Source organism: Leuresthes tenuis, unplaced genomic scaffold, assembly GCF_036924035.1.
Source record: "Leuresthes tenuis unplaced genomic scaffold, fLeuTen1.0.hap1 SCAF_24, whole genome shotgun sequence".
NCBI lineage: Eukaryota > Metazoa > Chordata > Actinopteri > Atheriniformes > Atherinopsidae > Leuresthes > Leuresthes tenuis.
Genome location: NW_027325378.1, coordinates 13,488,884 through 13,507,541, shown reverse-complemented (window position 1 = coordinate 13,507,541; position 18,658 = coordinate 13,488,884). Strand labels below are relative to the sequence as shown.

The 18,658-nt window shown below is 42.2% G+C and overlaps 1 protein-coding gene and 1 long non-coding RNA gene across 3 annotated transcripts in view; one reads left to right on the top strand and one right to left on the bottom strand.

Moving 5' to 3' along the window:
• The window catches only part of dok6 (docking protein 6), a 48,485-nt gene that overhangs the window by 18,765 nt on the left and 11,062 nt on the right, over positions 1-18,658 (bottom strand). For both annotated transcript variants that reach the window (XM_072378211.1, XM_072378212.1), the window contains exon 3: positions 1,001-1,108. In XM_072378211.1, the coding sequence (XP_072234312.1) occupies positions 1,001-1,108 (108 nt within the window). The remainder of the gene's footprint in view (positions 1-1,000; positions 1,109-18,658) is intronic.
• The window catches only part of LOC140284349 (uncharacterized), a 48,331-nt gene that overhangs the window by 18,612 nt on the left and 11,061 nt on the right, over positions 1-18,658 (top strand). The window lies entirely within an intron of this gene.

Below are 18,658 nucleotides of genomic sequence, written 5' to 3'. Positions count from 1 at the left end.
GGTCGACTCTTCCTTGCAGTGTTGCTTCAGTTCGTGGAGCTTTTGCAGACATTTGTCTGTGCACAGCTCTTTTAAGGTCAGGTTGAGGTGTGGACTTTAACTGGGCCCCATTTTTCAGAAGTCTTTTAGTTTGACACTAGAATACTTTGGTATACAGAGGAGTTGATGGCAAAACAAGTCCAAATCATCTGCCCTCCACCAACCGTGTTTAACGGTAGGCTTAAAGCGTTTGCTCTCATGAGCTTTGTTTCATTTTCGCTTCACTTTGTTCTGTGCATTTTGGCCAGGTAGCTTTGCATCTGTCCACTGGACATTTTTCAGGAGGTTTTGTTGTTTGTTCAGATGCAGCTTTGACAACCTAAGCTATGCTGCTTTGTTCTTTTTAAAGAGAATGTATTTTCCTCGGCAACCCCTCCAAAAAAAAGTCCCATTTGTTCAGTTCTTTTTCCACCTGTACTGTGATGGAGTCAACATTTCCCACGCTAACCGAGGCCTGTGGAGTCTGAACTGTTTTCCACTTGCAAATAATCTGGTGGAGTCCACAAATTGTTTTAAAATGACGTCCTAACCCCTCAAAGATTGATGTGCAGCAACATTTGCTTCTCCAAGATCATTGCTGATGGGTTTTTTTCCATATTTGCATCGTCTTAATACACACCTTAATGCACAAGATCGGTTTGGACCAAAACCTCTGCTTTTATAGAGGTATATCCCACTTGCAGATGAAGTAAGGTTGACGAGTGCATTTGCATAAAAGCACCAGGCTGCCACTTACCTTTTAAACTCCTGTAGAAGCAATAAGAGTGTACATAGTTTTTGGACGATGCTTTGACATTTTTTGGCTCGGGTTTTGCTAAATAAATAATGGGTAATATGTCATCTGTCGTTGCACATCTGGGGTTGTACCGATATAATCTTATGACATAGTAAAGACCAGATTAAATAGATTAAAGAGTGAGAAAGTAGCATTATTTTTGATGAATCTATCACAGCTCCTTACCTTGTGGAAGCTCCTGAAGTAGGCAGCTTTCTCGTCTGGGTACTTTTCTAGCCGCCGAGGTCCCTTACTGGAGGCCTTCTTGAACACCAGCCAACATCTCCTGAAGATCTGACAACAGAAAATGATGGCAACACCGTTACAGAGGCACAACTCCCCCGGAGAGCAGCAATATATAATGGGAAACGGCAGGTGAACGTACACAGAGACTGAACACACCAATAAAACAATTTCAGAGCTCCATCTCACATAGAAAAAAAAAGAAATGGATAAAAATCAACTCCTGTTGCGCCAACAGATAACAGATGGAGCTAACAAAAGAATTAAAACACAGCAGTAACTTTTCAACTCCATCACAGCCCAAATTTTCAAACGTCAAGGAAAATCGAATGAATAAAAGCAGCTTTTCCACTGATTGAAATAAAGACTGGCCGAATGACTCTTTCATGTAGCCCACCATTGGAAAGCAGTGACAAAACCAACAGATCATCCTAGATTTATACCAATCAAATTCAAAGGAATGCCGTTCCATTAGACAGTTAATGGACCACCACCAGACGCTGGATATTATGTTGCATTAGTCAAAAATCTAAGCAAAATATAGTTGCTGTTTATCTCATTTAAATCCCATCTTTCAATTAAGTTGTCATGATCGTGGGATCTGTGTTCTGGTTCATTCGTGCCTCGTCACTTCTTGTTTATTACTCTGTATATTTACTTCTGGCTTTCACTTGTAACCATGGCTTTCCACATTGCATGTATGTATGTATGTAGTTTTTTTCCGTTGCCTCTCAGTCGCCTCCTCCTTCTCAGACAGTTTTTTGTGTCCCGTTTCTTTTGTTCGGTAAGTTCTGACCTCCTGCGGACCTGTATTTGGGTCCGCTTTTCGCCTCTCGTGACAGAAGTTATACGTTTGTGATGGATGATCGTGCGATTTGAGTCAACTGGGCTTTCCTCGTTTGATTATATGGCCACATTGTGTCACATTCAGACCTTGCAATTGCTGCATTAAAGGGGACATAGTTTTTCTCCTTTCCTTCAGTGCATTATGGGATTTTTTTGTGCATGTTAAAGATCTGTAAAGTTAAAAAGCCCACAGCAGATGGAGTTGAGTGGTTCGTATTGATTAACTTATTCAGATCACCATCTGCATGTTGGTATAATGCCTTCATAGTTGCTAGTCTGTCACATCTCACACTTGGATCAACAAGCTGCTGCACTGCCATTTTGCGCAATCAGCTGACCAATCCAAGCTACCGGGGCCTTTTGGAAAAGGCCTTAAAGAAAACAGTAGCCAAATCTGCCTCAGAAATGTTCTTCTTTTCACATCAAAGCAAGCCAGATACTCGAGTACAACACCTAACATAGAACAATGAACCTATAAGTCAGCTTCATACGCTCTTCTTTAAAGAGCTTCAGGCCTATCAGAGGTGACTTTGATGAGTCACAGCACTGGGAAACATATAAATGGTTTAAGTTATCGGCGTTCTCCTGGTAAAAGGAATAGTCTTGTGAAGGTTTGCACAGATACCTGCTTCATCACAAAAGATTTCATCAAATGACTGACAAAATACTTGTGTATGACTGCGATAAGATTCTATGAAGCCAGGATCTAAAACTAAAAAATATATCACCGTGATTATTTATTGTGGGCGCAATACACTGCCGCGTGCCTTTTGAGATAACTGGACCCCGTAATGGTTTAGCTCACATAGCACCATATGCATTGCATGGTACAACCCGACTCGACTTGACTGTACTCCGCTTGTTTTCCACCGCAAAGTGTCCCATCAGTGTGGTGAGCAAAAGCTGCTTATCACTGCACCACTGTGTGGAGCTGCGATGACACGCAGACTGGACAAAAAAAGTTCTGTGGGTGTGTGTGTGTGTGGAGCAGTCAGCGCATTGTGCTGGCTTTATTGTTTTTCATCTTTTCAAAGTGAGCATAACAGTTGTGCTACTAAGATCAATTCTGGTCCGAATGGATCATTTATGAAGATGCTTGTGGATTCATAATTCACACACATAGATATGTGATCCTTGCTTACACAAAGGGTGTCAAACTAATGTTATGTTTGTCAATTTGTGCCAACAGCCCCTCCCCAGACTGGCCACTTCCTTTATTAATATTCACCATTATTATCATCTTTATTATCAGGGAGTGTCTGACCGGATCATTGTGTGTCATATGAGCAAATGTCTATCAGCTAAGCTTGAAAGTGACAGCAGAACGAGCAACTTTCACTTTCAATTCTCCAAACCTCTGCAAACCTGCCTCGTGAGATGACAGCTTTTGATCAGATTTAATTGAAGCGGACTGGCAGAACCAGACTACAAACCCCCAGCCGTCATCATATCCAGATGAAAATCTTGCTGAGTTCTGTTTGGTACACAGACATGACATAACCTTTCCCCGACTGAGCACACACCATTCAAACACAAGGACACAACCAAAGCAGTTCCAACTTCTGACTTGCAGAGAGAGGCGGTTTCAGAAAATGTACTTCGGGGGGCTTTTCAGCGCTGTCTCGATGCTTGAGCTGCTATATGATATTTAATTCTTCATTGCTGACAGGGGTTGTGGGCTGGAACTAAGCTTCAAATGAAAGATACACCATTAGCAAGCTAGCCAACGTGCATTTCACTGAACCCAAACATGTATTTGCTCCTTGACATGGATGTTTTATTCTGTAACAAAGTGGTTTGCTCCCAAAGAGGGTTTATGAACCGACACCAGCAGTTTTAAATCTTAAATCTTACTGTCATGCCCATCGTGATCTGCCTCACACTCTATGCTAAAAGGGAAAATAAAGTGCATGTGGTAGATAAATATTGAAATCATCTAAACGTTTTACAGGGAAGGAATATGTGACCTATTTACATTTATATTTAGTTATTAATTGGTATCTGCAGTTCTCAATGTTTCACTTTAATTCAGTCGTGCGATTATACATTTTTTCTTTAAGTACCACTGTGCAGTGTTTGCACATTCATCACTAATAAGGCAAATGTGCCCCGACACTGCCAGAGTTAAAACTGCATTTCAGGCTACAAGCATATACAAACAAATGTTCCGAATCCTGAAATTAGAGTTTAAGTGTTTAAAACGATCAGAATAAGCCAATAACTCCTGGAAGCTTTGGACAAAACCACACTCTGCTGTAAAAGCTTAAATTTATAACATAGTTTAAACCTCAGGTAATGTGATTCCAGCACGCGCTTTTTTCCCCCTCTGCGTTATGATGTGATGTGCAGACACACATAGATGCCCTCTGTGGTGCTGCAGATCAGTGTACTGTAGTAATTACAGTCAGCACCTGCTGAGGATGACACCAGCCCAGGTTGCTGTACAGTGTTCGGATCTACTTCAGCATCAAATCATGAAAAGAATTCCATGCTACATAGAATAATGCATCTGTTACACTGTCTTAAGGCAGTAATACATTCACACAGCTCTCAAGATAGTCCCATTATGTTTAGCAGCTCCATTTTATAACTCCACTTATAATAGTGACAAGACATTTAGAAAAGCAAAGAATTCCACAACAAATGCATTGTCGGGGAGTAAAAACCCAACAGAACTAGAAGAGCTCAGTTGAGAACTAGAATAAGTATGATGGCCATTAACCAATGGGTCCTTTGTGGTTGCCTATCTTTTCGATTTCCTGCTGGAGACAGTTGCCATCACTCTGTCTGATGTATGATGGCCATGGGCTCCGTGGTTGTGTTGGGGAACCCACGGCTGTACGATTAATTTGTTTACTCAGCTGGTGTACTTCATAAAAAGGCCCACTGAGTTGAACTCGGCACTTTGCAGTAAATGACTAAAGTGGATCCCTGGGTCCTTATCGGTCTGCCTTGATGGGTCTCCAGTCTAGTAAAGTGTTACACGGGTCCATTATAAGTAGCAAACAACGGAAAATAGTGCACGGCACACTTCTTTTCACCACCCATATGGCGCTTCAAAGGCGTAAAGAAACAAATGGGCGATAAAAAGCTTTCTGCAAACTGAACAAACAAGCGTTTATTTCCATGATAGTGTCTATGAAAAATGCACACATATGTGAATGTCTTTTGAAACAGGCCAGTTCTGCATTTGCAACTCTAAAACAGTAAAAATTAAAGCCAACCTCAATTCCCCATTGGGAGCTTGAGTCAAAGCAATGCTGCCTGCTTGCTGCACACAAAGTAATTCACTCTAGGAGTGCTCAGATTAAGTAATTATAGCAGCACAAAAGCAAGCTCAGAGAGATAGCTTCTGCATAATAAGAACTAGGGGGTATGAATGGAGAAGGCTTAATTTCGCCTGTTCCACAGTTGTCAATGCATTGTCAATGCAGTCCTATTCTCAGGCTGCTGGTTGGTCTTATTCAGAGACACTCTTAACACTGATTGTAATTACACAGATGTGAATGAGACTCTCTGCTGGGTTGGCATGACTCATTTGATGCCAGAACAGTGAAGAATGCTCTGTTTGGCACCAGAAACCACTTCACCCGTAACAGAAAAAAAACAATGCAATTATAAAGAGACAGTTCTGATGTAAATAAATCCCATTTTTCCTCCCCCTTCGACTACACTTCTTCCTAAATCCCATTGTTGTACGCTTGCGGTATAATACACAAGTGACCAAATCCTCGACAGCACAGATTCTGGTAACTTTGATTTAAAAATAACCAACTTCAGCTTTGATCACGGCATCGTGTTGGCCTGCTGATCTCGCTTCCACAACCTTTTTGTCATGAGGTCGATTGAGCCTTTAATCTTGTTACATAACAGATCATTTAATCTTTCCACTTCTCTGTACAATTCTTGTTTTTCAAAATTCACAAAAAAAAACAAAATTGATTAAAAACTTAAACATCTGAATCCTGCTGAGCAGCTAACCTAAATAATGCTGTTATTCTTGTATTCCTATGGAAAACTTGCTGACCTCCCTCCTAATTTCACTGGCTTTTTTTCACAGGAATTTGTCCAAATTAAAGTGGTTGGATGGAATCATAACAAACCAAAATCAAGCTTTATGGTCAGCACAATATCAATAATATCACTATCCTTGTTCTTTTGCACTGTGTGCTTGAGATGCAAGTACCGCAGAGTGGAAAGAGGAGCTTCATTGATCGATAAGTCATAAACACGAGTGTGGGGACTGTCAACAGACTCAGTGCAAAGCATTATGGATGTTCATGGACAACATCAACGTAGTTTGAAGTAAGGCAAAAATACAACTGCTATCACATTCGATTCCATTTGCCAGATCGAACAACTGCATGAGCCTTTCCACTTTAACAAGCTTGTAGCATAAATATAACTCATAGTTGTCCTGGACAGGCTGGCAGCTATCAATGCTGAGCCCTGAACACTTGGAGCGAACAGCAACACGACCTGTTACAATCGGCAGAGGTAAGTCCCCTTCAGCTGTTCGTCTTCCCTTTACCCAGCTGTGTATTTGTGTCGGCCGTGTTTAACAGCTGCTCCACTCTGGCTTCACCTCCGGTCAACGGGAGAGTCTGTAATGCTGCTTTGTGGTCCTCTTTTTCATCTCTGTTTCACATGCGAGTGTCTCTCCTCTGACTGTGTGCCACCGCTCTGCTGTGTCTGCGATGCTGGGCCACTTGGTTTGTGTTATTTATTTTTTATTTTTTTCCTCCGGAGCCATTTTGCATTTAGGCCCACCAGGTGCTGTCAGGATTATAAAATCATTGTTGATCATTTACGGGCATGAAAGTATTTGCAACTCATTATATTTTGTGCTTCTCTGGTAGTTTTTATGACAGCAGAAGGGCACCAATAATTCAATAATACACATAACCCTTATGAGGGACACACATATCGGAAACAAACATGTATAAAAATAGTATTTCTGTTTGCCTTTTAGGCTTGTTTAAACAAAAACTGCACATGGAAGATATGTTCAACACAGAAGACGGGGGCAAAACCAAATGATCATATTAAAGAAGCATTGAAAAAGCAAAAAAAAAACATTGGGCATGCAGGTTATTAGGAGTATTTAACGTCTAACCATTTTCTTACCCTAAGCAGGTATTTCATTTTCTATCATTATACCCAAGAGGCTTTGGTGCGAATATAGTTCAAAATATCAAAAGAAAGGAAAAATGCCAGAAACTGGACATGGAAAAAAAAAGGACAAGCAGAGGTCAAACTCCTGTCTCTCAGGTGAAAGTTTGGTAGTTTAGTCTTACCACCACCCCTTCCTGCCCACTAGTAAGCACCTCTGTGTTGCTTGACAAAGCTGATGTCATGCATAGATGCGTGCCCCCAAACGTCTGATGCTGACCCAAAAGAGTTAATGTCTCAAAAAAAGGAGAGAAAAAAATCTGCAAAAGGAATGTGGAGCTTGTGTGTAGTTGTAAAAAAATGTAACGTGAAATATTTATGCAACATTTCTGATATTTACAGTGTGATGAGGATGATGAGGACAATTACGCAGGCATGATTCTGATCTGTGATTGCACAGTTCTGCAGTAATTGTGACCGGCCTTGGTACACTTAGTCACTGATCTTACTGCCGCCACACTGAGCAGTTACAGAGCTGTTGTTCAACGTGTTTAACAGGGGAAAAAACACAAAGCAGTTCGGGAGTGGAGAAGCAGTGAGGAGAGAAACGCACCCAGCCTGCATACACATGGAACAGAGAGGAGAAAGAGAGCAGCAAAACAACAGTAGATCACACTGGGCTGAGAGGGGGAAAAAAAAGAGCACAGTTAATACAATATGAGGCATGGTCTGGCAGCACCGTCTGCAGAGAGTTAGCTGAAAAAAATGGTTGAATACGTTTTGAATTAGCGATTTTGAATAGTGCTTTTATCTGAAGTGCACATCCCTGCCCTACTTAACAGAACATTTGAAGCAGTTATTGTCTTTTCATTTAAATTCTGGGCAGCATCATAGACCCCACACTGTCACTGAAACCCAGACAAGGCTTGGAAATGCAATCTTACACTGACGTACTGGATAAATTGATTTTAAAGTGCACCATTTTACCAAAAATGTGTGCATCTGTGTGTTTGTCCACTTCGACAAGTAAAAAAAAAAAAAAATCAGGAACAACAAAACAAAGAAAACAACAAATGCAAATCGAATATCACCTGCCTTCTCTTTTTGGTAGGAAATATTGTACATTTCCAAGGAAATTCATGCATGAAGCTGATCACTTCCTTTTTCCAATGTCCCCCTGAGACGACCTTGTGTTGTGTCGTACTGTTCAAATGACAAATCTAATAAGCTTGAATTTACCTGAGAAGTGGGTGACCCTACTTGGCATAAAGGTGTCAGTATCCTCATGCTGTCCAGGCCTGTCACGAGCGATAATCAGATGATTGAAATTAATTTACGGTAGTCGTGTCTCCATAATTGTCATTATTGCTGGCATTCACCTGTGTGGAAACAGCTTAGGCGAAGCTAACAGAAGCAGCATATTTCTGAATGTGTCTATTCCCACACATAACAAGGCGTCAGTACAGGCATTTCAAGGGTTTTTTAGGCAAAGTGCAGCGCTTTCAACAGCCTCGGCTCTACTACAACAACAAAGACTGAAGAAGGATTAGATCACCGCAGGATAGTTGGAAGCAGACTGGAGTCTTTTAAACTGTTCAAAATGTACTCGGGAACGCATCCGTCCATCGAATAACCTCACTTTATGATATAGGTCAACCCGGGTTCCGAACTGGAGAGTATAAAAGCATGACTGAGAGGACTGGTAGCAAATTTAGGAACTCAGACACCTCATGGAACAAAGTAATGAGCCATCTTTAGAGCCACAGTCATTTTTTTGTAAGTGGCCTCAAACACAAAGTCCATTCACTTCACTGAACATTATGAAATTTTGGGCATTATTGAGGAACTGTCTCGGCTCTCAATAAAAAATGGGCCCAATTCCCCCCACAGGCAAAATCACTCATCATTTGGACGAACTGAGGAACTGTCTAAAGACATGAAAATGATTTCCAATGACAGCTCGCCTCAGCTTAATGACTAATCACACAGCGGAATAAAAATAGCCGTCTGCTCAAATGAGAGAACTGGTGAATATTGAAACACAATCATGATACTTAAAAGTCGCGGATCCATTTACTATTCGTCAAATATCGAAGGGGACAAATGTGTTAAGGGTTAGTAACCTCTCCATGATTCATGTGCTACAAACTATGATTTAAAGATGATTGCTGCTGTACTCACAGGCAGCGCAAGACATGAGAGCCCTTCAATCGAGGTAGTTACAGGTTGAATTTAGCAAGTGATTAGGATGTTGAATAGCTTACCGTTTTTAATATTATTCTGCACAAAAAAACATTAACATCCTTGAAATCCCAAAGAACTCATTCAAAAGCAAAACATCTGAAAGGGAATGGTTCTGTCTGTGTTTTCTGCCAGTTTCCTCGCAGTAGAGGGGATGAAGTCGTCCTCATCTTTCAGCTCTGCATAAGGTTTAGAGTTCCCTTGGTGATAATGACGCCTGATGGACTATGACAGACCAGACCCCGCAATATCAGCTCCTGGTGCTAGCAATCAATTTGAGACGGCGGCAGGGTCTGTGCTGGGGTGTCCATCTTTATAATTTGATTTGTTATCCCATCAGACAGTTGTTACAGCAATCATTGCAGCGATCACTCCTCCGACCACGACCCCAGCCTGCGCCCCCCCACCCACGCTCACACAAATCCTCTCAAGACTTGTCCACAATTTCAACAATTCTCTGTTGAAAGCAACGACTAAATAAAGTTTTTCTCAGTTGCGCCACTGGTCCTTTTGTCGCTCTCCTCCCCAGCCGCTGGCTGTCACCTTTGACTTCATGGCTCTTGTCCCACCCAACCTTCTCCCCCCTGCTGTGTCCAAATATATTTTCCGCCGCACATAAAATGTTTGGACGTCCCATAATTTTGTAATTCGCCCCCCGACTACAGCTGTTGGCAGGGTGGCAAGCGAGCCGCGCCCTAGTTAATCATAGATTACTTTATCTGGGCCATTTCAAATCCTCATGTGTAATGCAGTGCTACCTCAGCAGCAAGTAATCACCCCCCTGTATACACACACACACACACACACACACACCCCTGCTCACTTTCTCTTCAAGGCTGATTTGCCTCTTGCCCCTCTGTCTCTTCTAAATTTCTCCTCTCCCATTCCTCATCTCCTTCTTCTGTCTATGCATGATTGGACGTTCTCATCAAACATTCATGAGCCAAACTAGTCCCAAAATGTAATATCATAGTATTAGCAGCCCTTATTTCATTAGCTCAGGCCTCGGCTGTGGCATCACACACAATATGCAGACAGGAGTGCTCCTAGCTGAAAACTGGAAGCCAGTCAAAATGTGCCCCGGAATATGATGGACAACAGGTTTTAGTGGATTTTACAGGTACAAGCGAAGAGTTTGTCATCTCAGAACAACATAGAAGGCGATGGAAGGTGGGGTTAAAACACCAAAATGTAAGTCTGATAAAAGGTAAATGTTGTTTTCTACTATTTCTGCCGCACGAGGAACACAGACTCGGGCCGTAGGATCACTCAGTCATTCAAAACCACGCAGTCAGCAGCACGCAAACAGCAGACTGAACTGAAATTTTAAAAGATATCAATCAGCAACCAGCCCATCGTTCATTGTTGGCTTGTCATCTTGGTTTTATATGTATTTGTAGAACTGGTGGAAAACCTCCTGACGGCGGGTATGTGTGACTGGACAGCAATATTCCGACCTTAAAAACATGCATCTCCTCCTTATCCATCAACACACAGAGCTCCAGTCTAATTGGGTTTCTCCCTCACCCTAAAAGTGTGCTTTTTTCTTTTCCACCGCATCTATTCCGTTCCACACCGTTGCCGAATCTGGTCATAAAACGAGCAACACAATCTATGAAAACGAACTCCAAAAGAGCCATCGAACTGCATTAAGACGAGATGCAGGTATATACATTTCTATACAATGCAAAGAAGGTCGGCCAACTACACTTAGCTTGTGCAGATTATTGCTTCGTAAAACTAAATGCTGTTTACAAGGCATGTTTTCTTTCTTTTTTTTTGGATTCTTTACTTAACCTACATATGTGTGGACCTTAAAAGAGGTTAAGTGGAGATAACGGAGACAAACGAGAGCAGGAACAAAGTTTGCTTACGAGAAAATGATGATGTAAATTGGTACTGAGAGCAGCAGCTGAAAGGCCAGAGCCCTCCCTTTGGATCTATGATAAATGATGCCTTTGAACAGAAGTTGCAGGACGACGACAACCTTTAGCCGCACAGCTCTAAGGAATCTCTCGTAGAGAGTAGAAGATTTTCCAGGTTTTCCAAACCTGGAAAGCTTCGTTCCGAGCCTTCACGAGCATCCTCGTAAACACCTTCCCAATTGTCCCGCAAATAACGCTGGTGAGCTCCGAGAAAGTGCGGGGGGGGGGGGGGGGGGAATGTTCGACCCATTCCAGGCAGTGCAGCCTTGAGCAGGAAAACATTAGTTAAAATGTCACCCGCTGTGTAGATGCAGTCATCACAGCGACTGTGGCAGTGCGTTTTCTTTCCTTTTTTTCTCCTTAAGCATGGCACCTAAAAATAGCACCTAAATTATTCTAAAGGAGATGTGGGTCATATTGAAGTTTTTCTCCCAGGTATGAGGGAAAAGTAGAGGAGGCGTGTTTTTGTTTTTTAGGTAGGGGGGGGGGGGGTGGTTTAGGCTGTAAACAGGGTGACGCATTGCTCGTGTTGTCTTAAGCCCCATCGGCTTCCACTCTGAGGCATCGAGACAAGTAGATCAAACAGTGATTTTACAGGACAGGAAAGGATTGCACTCTAATCATAATCCCATAATCTATCAATACAGCTTCATAACATGGCTTACTTCTCTGTGGTTGAGTTATTCCATCATAAATATAAGCCTCTGCTGACTGTATTGACACTGAGGTTGGAGGGCTTCAGTGTACGGACTTGCATGTGCATGAAACATCTTCACGACGGGACAGTTGTGGTTTAAGTCCTCATTATGACAATTGCCTGCTTTTTAAACCATCCCTCTTCCAAATCTCTTCATGTATTACAGCTTTAGTCAGCAATCCTCTGCGCACACACGCACACTGCAATTTCCATTTAATCCCTGTACAAGGCTGAAGCTTTCACAGTCAATAACACACAGACAAAGAGAAATTTGACTATGGCAGGATGCCCTCGCCGACAAGCATGCTGAGATCGTGGCGGAAAAGAGGGCAACAAAGCAGCGCAGTGGTATTTTCTGTATGGAGAAACAATGAAGTGTCCAACACTTTGTGTCCTCTGTCAAGGCAAAATGTTAAATCAAGCTAAATCCATAAAAAAAAAGAGGAGGGTTTGGTCTGAATGCACAAAAAGCACAAAACATCACTCAGGTCTGAGTGTCACGTAGGCAAACCTGTTCCACTTCAGCTTGTTGGTGCTCACATGTTGCCAGAAGCTTCCAGACCTGCAGAATTAGCATCTAGGCCAACAGGTGAGGGCTGTGCCTTAGAAGTAGCCGAATTTTTAAAAGAGAACACAAAGCAGAGGGATGAAAGGACCTCTTCCCCACAACTATCCTCTACTTCCATCGAGCTTGATTACCATTAGCTGACCATTTGATTATCATATCAATGAAGAGTGTGAAATCAGATGAGACAAAGACCGCTGTTCAGTGTTCTGGCAAACATTTGCATGTTTAGCAGGGTATTATGAAACAAGTGTTTTCCAGGACACTTTGTTATTTGAATTGCATCAGAAGCCCTAAAAGCAGTAATCCTAGTGCACTGGTGCAATGCCTCCCCTCCCAGCCTCCACCCCCCTACCCCCCAAGCCTCCACCCCCCCTTACCCCAAGGATTAATTCCGAAGAGATGCTCGCTCAAAGATATTTGGGCTGCTTCTCTGATACGGTTAGCTGGGAAAGCAGTGGACTCCGTGTCTGCAACAGCCATTTCCTCTCACGCAGCAAGCAGAGATTGGCGCTTGCTGGAGCTCACTTGACTCAGCCTCACTTGGTCTGCAAATCAAGGAGGACGCTGGGAACAAATATATGTACGTGTGTGTGTGCAAGCTAGGGGAATGCAGACTTTTATGTCAAAGAATGGGGTCCGATGGAGTTTGTCATATTGTTTTTGTCTCATTTCCTCCCAAAGAACACGCTCCCTTGGAATAAGTGGGCTGTGATTCAGTGTCACTCTGTGTCTCAGCATGAAATCATAGAGGAATGCAATTATCACTTCGCCCAATAGACATTTCTCTGAAATGAGAGCAAACAACTGGGAACACGAGAGGGGAGGGGAGGTAGCACCAGTTAAAGTTGACCCCCATCTCTGCTCTGAGCTTCAAACTTTCTTTTGTTAAATTTGCTAAAACCCAAATGTGCTGCCACACTTCTAATTTATGCCGGTTAAAAGTTCCCCATATCAACTTTTCTTCATTCTGTTAAACTTTTCTCTCTAAAATTACTCCCATAACTTCATGTTTTCTATTGTTTTATGACCCTTTAGGAGCCATTATTTTACCCGTTATGACCTTTAAACGATCTGCTCGGAGTGCCACAGTTAAGGCTACCGCCGGGTGCTCCGTTTCCATTGGCAGACCTTATCCAAAAATTCATTCCCCCAAACAATAAGTCTTGGGAAATATTAAAAGCTGTTTAATAGCGACGGGATCAGATTGCCTTGGCCCGCGCTCGAGGTCATTTCGGCTCATTAGGATGGAGAGCAAATTTAAAGCAAGTCAGCTGGAGTGTTTCATGCCGAGCAGGGCAGGTACCAAACTGTCGCCCTCCAGTGCTCAGCGTGAGTTAAACTGTCACCTCCTTACTATTAAAAGAAGTCCCCAGAGAAAGGAAGAGGGAGGGGATGGGAGTGGAGTGGCCACTAAGCCACAAACAAACAGAAACAAGCAGCGCTTCCATGCTGAAGGGTGGCGTGAACGGCTTGTTTTTCCCTCCACTTACACACGACTCTGAGGTCAAGGCTTTTTTAGCAAGACATTAATAAAAGAGCGCCTAACAGATGCCGTCACATAAGAGGTCTTGCTCAGTTGACACCATGAGCGATCTCACATTGTTGAACAAAGCCATTTGCCTCCATTTAATGCGGATCGGGTGTAATATTTCATATGTCGAACAAGGCCATAATAATGTTTACCAGTGCACCGCAGTGAGTAAATTAAGAACACAGACACAAAGACGAGCCCCTTAACACACACAGCTGAAGCTATCTTTGGCTGCACGCTGTACTGAATGTGCTTGGCAAGCAGACTGATGAAAGCTTACTGCAGGAGAGGAACTCATTATAGATCATGATTCAAACATAAGCGGTAGGTGAGACTTTTTTTTCCTCCAAGAATAACCATATCCGGGTCCCTTTTGAAACCGTATGTACAAATGTGATTTTTGTAAGTATGACAACTCATCTCAAAAAGGGACAATTTCATACAAATTTTCAAGATCAAGTAGAGGCTAAATTGAATTTAGCAGCACTCTGAGTGGGATGACTGATGAAATACATCTCATGGAAGCTCTGACAGTTGTATTACTTTTCATCTGGTTATTAGACTGACAAAAAAAAATAAAAAAAATCTTGTCATTTACACACATGTGCATGAACTCACCCATGCATACGCTCATAGGCAAATACAGACGAACACGATGCCCCCAAACTGTACGCCCACACACTGACACACACTTTCAGACACACACTGAAAGTGAGCTTGGCCGCAGAGTAGAGCCCCGAGGGCTGGTCTGTTGATTAATGAGGGGAGGAAGGCAAGAGGAGGATGAAGCTCGAGTGTTAATGGAACTATGATAGATTCCTCTAGGCCTGTTGCATTTTAGGTGAGTCTCCAGAGCATTTGCACATTTGCAGCCATACAGAACAGAGAACTGTGACGCCACAGTCTGGCTTTAGAGGTGAGGTATGTGAATCAAATGGACTACGATGGGAAGCTAAGCACTTTCCCTTTTCAGAATTAAAACACCCGACGTTACTCTTAGTGAAAACCATTAGATTTCCATGGATGTTTTTTTCATCCACAACAAAAAAGAGACAATGATCTCCTAAACGTCTCTACCAAGACAAAGTCAGTGCTGAGAGACCAGTGAAAGGAGTAAATAAAATCTCAATGTGGTGGAAAGACAGTATTAAGACAGCATTAACAAACAAAATTCAAAGGTAGGATTTGAGTTGGAGGTGGAGTTAGTGACACAAGAGATGGGGTCTTGGGACATGACAGGGGAAATCAAGAAAGGGTGAATAACAAACACGCAACAGAAATGACGGAGCATGGTGAGGAAACTATGAGGAGCTGTGGGGAGAAACCGGTGGCTCTCCTCAACAAATCAGGTGAGCAGAACAGATTGGATCACCAGGAGCTATTTGTTTCATGCAATGTTAACGAGGAGTAAAGAAATCTGTCTGCATGACGGCTGGAACTCTTTGATAAAGATCCGTCAGACGAGTCGGGAGGTGAAGCCGGATGAAATATTGCGTTGTGTGTGACTGTGTCAGTACTATCAACATATCATCCACAACATATCATTTTAGTAGGGTGAAGAAAGTCAAAACTCAGACAGTGTGAACACCACAATGACCAGATGGCACTAACAATGTCCCGTAGTGGGAATTTATCTTAAAAGTACTAGTTTTACGAAAAAAGTATGGCTAAAATTTAGTCTGATATGAGGAGAAGTTGGTAAATTAATCTCTTAGCTTGGGATAAGTTGAGTTTTTTTCTTCTTTTTAACCAATTCATACAAACACGAACCAGAAAACCATCTGAAATGTGAGTAACTGAGGAGATGGGTTTAGTTGAGCAGGACTTGCTTTAAAGGTTTTACAGGCTCTAATGGCCTTTATTGACAGTGAGGAGAGGGCAGGGAAATAGGGGCAGAGAGAAAAGGGGATGAAGTGCACCAAAGAGCCCCGGGCTGGGTTGGAAACCCAGGCTCACTGCATTGGGGGCTTACAGCCTGCTGCTCAACCATTTGAGCTACGCAGTATTGCGTTATTTAGCTGGGCTTGAACAAAGATGACAGAAAGAAAAGTGATGACGAGTTCAAAAACAGTGGACAGTAGAGGGGCCACAAGATTATGTCAATAAAAAGGTATAAACTCTTATCAAAACGGTTCTTCTCTCATTCTCATCCCGCTCCTCTCCAACATTTACATGGAAGTCGAATACGGCCTTCATGCAACCACGATCACCTCTAATCAGGATAAGATTCTACATAAACAATTGTCATTCTTTTACGGCTTCTTTTTCTTCCCTATGAAACATGTTTGCATCACACCTGCTTTGACAAATTCTTTTAAAAGTTAGCTCCTGTCTTGCACACATTTCCGACCAATCAGCCAAACTAAAGACTGAGCCTTTTAGGAGGTATTTTAAAAAAAAAAAGTCTTCCAGACAGACTATGACAAGAGCAAAGTACGGTGCAAGACAAATAAAGATTAAAGCACATAAACCCTGTTTTATTAGACTTCTAACAGAAAGTTACGAACCTGTAATTGAGTATAATATCATTTTTGAGGTCATAGGGAACTAAAACTAGACTATCTTAACTGTGATGTGGTCTGTTAAATGGCAGATGACGACCAACGGAGTAGCAACAAACAGATGCAGACCCCATAAAAGCAGCATGGAAATCTCAATCCGAACATTTATCTGCATGACTTTCAAATTCAAGACTGCAAAAGACCGGATAACAATTCATCTTAAGGAGGACACAAGTGTGTGCAGATTCCATTGCCAGCCTCTGTTGTGTTGCTATGCGCTGTTATTAACCACAAACCTTGTTATTGGGCCATATTTCATTGGTTGGGTTTTAAGACTAAATTAATAGCAAATAATTTGACCCAATTCACTACAAGAAGATTTCTTTATCAATCAGTCAGAACAGGAATCAATGATATGAAGTGTTCAAGTGAGATTCCGGCAGGTTTATTAATGAAAGCGACTAAATAACAGAGGCCCATTTTTCACCATGAATAACGACTGTGGCGCTGTTGTTCCCATATCCTGCTGGAGATGCTTTTCATCAGGGCCAATAAGACACGGCGATTTGTCTTGAAGCCTTCGTCTGATGGAGGAAGCTGATGAAAACCAAAGGAAATGACCACACGGTATATAGCTCCTCGTTTCTGTGAATTAATGGCACGAATTAAACCATAACCAAATCAATGCTTTTCGCCGCCTCAGTTCAAATGTCTATCTTGTGACCAGAAAGAGGGACTTAAGACACAAATGCAACACGCAAAAAACACGTCCTAACCGATATAATCTGATTTCTTTACATGTAGCGTGTTGTTCTGAAGTCTCTCGTGAGGAAACCCGCACACAGCTGGGTGCGCATTTTCAACGGCCCACTAACAAGTACAGTTTTCGTTCTGAGAAATCTCCAAACAAGCCCCGTCCTGGACAGCCCGTCATGGTTAATAGTGAGTGAATGGAAGTGGCAAGAGCCTGTCTTAAACGGCTGTGCCATCCTGGACAATAGACACATTGTTCTCCGCTCCTTTGCCTCCGCTGTGTCGGGTGCTTTTGCGCCAACAAGTGGGAACAAACCCACACACCATAACAATACACGCTGTCCACATATAGGCCACTGGCTGCCGGACACAAGCGCTTGTAGATCTGAAAAAAAGCTGGGAGGAAGACAAAGGAGGAATAAGTCTGTTGATAGCTGCTAATGGAGGGAGTTTCTGTGCCTGGACGTGGGAGCAGAGCAGCACAAGGAAAAGTACTTAAAGAGTCAGAACGCTATACTTGTTTTGTTTTTTTCATATTTAATGACAATAAGACACCGGCTTCTTTTATTTGCGGTAACCTCTAATCTTTATCACTTGGCTCTGTAAGCTGCAGACTGTGTCAGACTCCTGTCGAAAGTTTCACTAAGATAGTTGTTTTTTTAAGCTTTTGTAATCTCTCCGTGTAGACGAGAGGGTTGGAGTTACCGGGGGGGGAAAAAGCGATTTAATAAGTATTCTGTCATGTCATTATTCCAGATGAACGTCAGAGTCTAAGTTAGAGTGTATAAACCGGGCTTAACCCAGTGCAGAACTCTTTGGATTTTCATACAACGGGATGGTGCTTATTTGAGTTTTTTCCTCAGAGGAAAAGAAAGGAACTGACATTTATAACATGAAATCTAAACAACATTAGTCCAATCTGAGTTTCCCCATTCAGAATGGTGTCATTTTTTATCATTAGCAGCAGAAGTGAAACACTGAGAAGAAATTGGAACCTTGACATGGATGACAGACGTTTACTTAACTGTAAGCTGCTAACAGTTTTTATTATCATTTACAAAATCGCGTGTCAGTTTCTGCCTTTAGTGTTCGACAAGAGTTTGTTTAGAACCGAGCCCAATTCTGTTCTCTTCTTCTTTGCCTGTCCAGCTCTTACGGTGTCCCATCCGTCTGTTGCACTCCTCATCTCCTCTGCTCCTCCTGCTCTCCTCACCACTCCAGCCCTGCTCGTGCAAGGGTTGAGATTTTATGGCATCCAAATGTCTAATTAAATTTCACATTTTTTCCAGGCGAGATCAAAGAATTTTTTTTTTAATTTATTTATTTTTCTTTTAATCGGTTTTATACATCTTAAGAAAATATTGATACGAGTGCGCCTTAACATAAGCTTCATTTCTGAAGATTTTTTTGCTTTGATAGCTCAACTT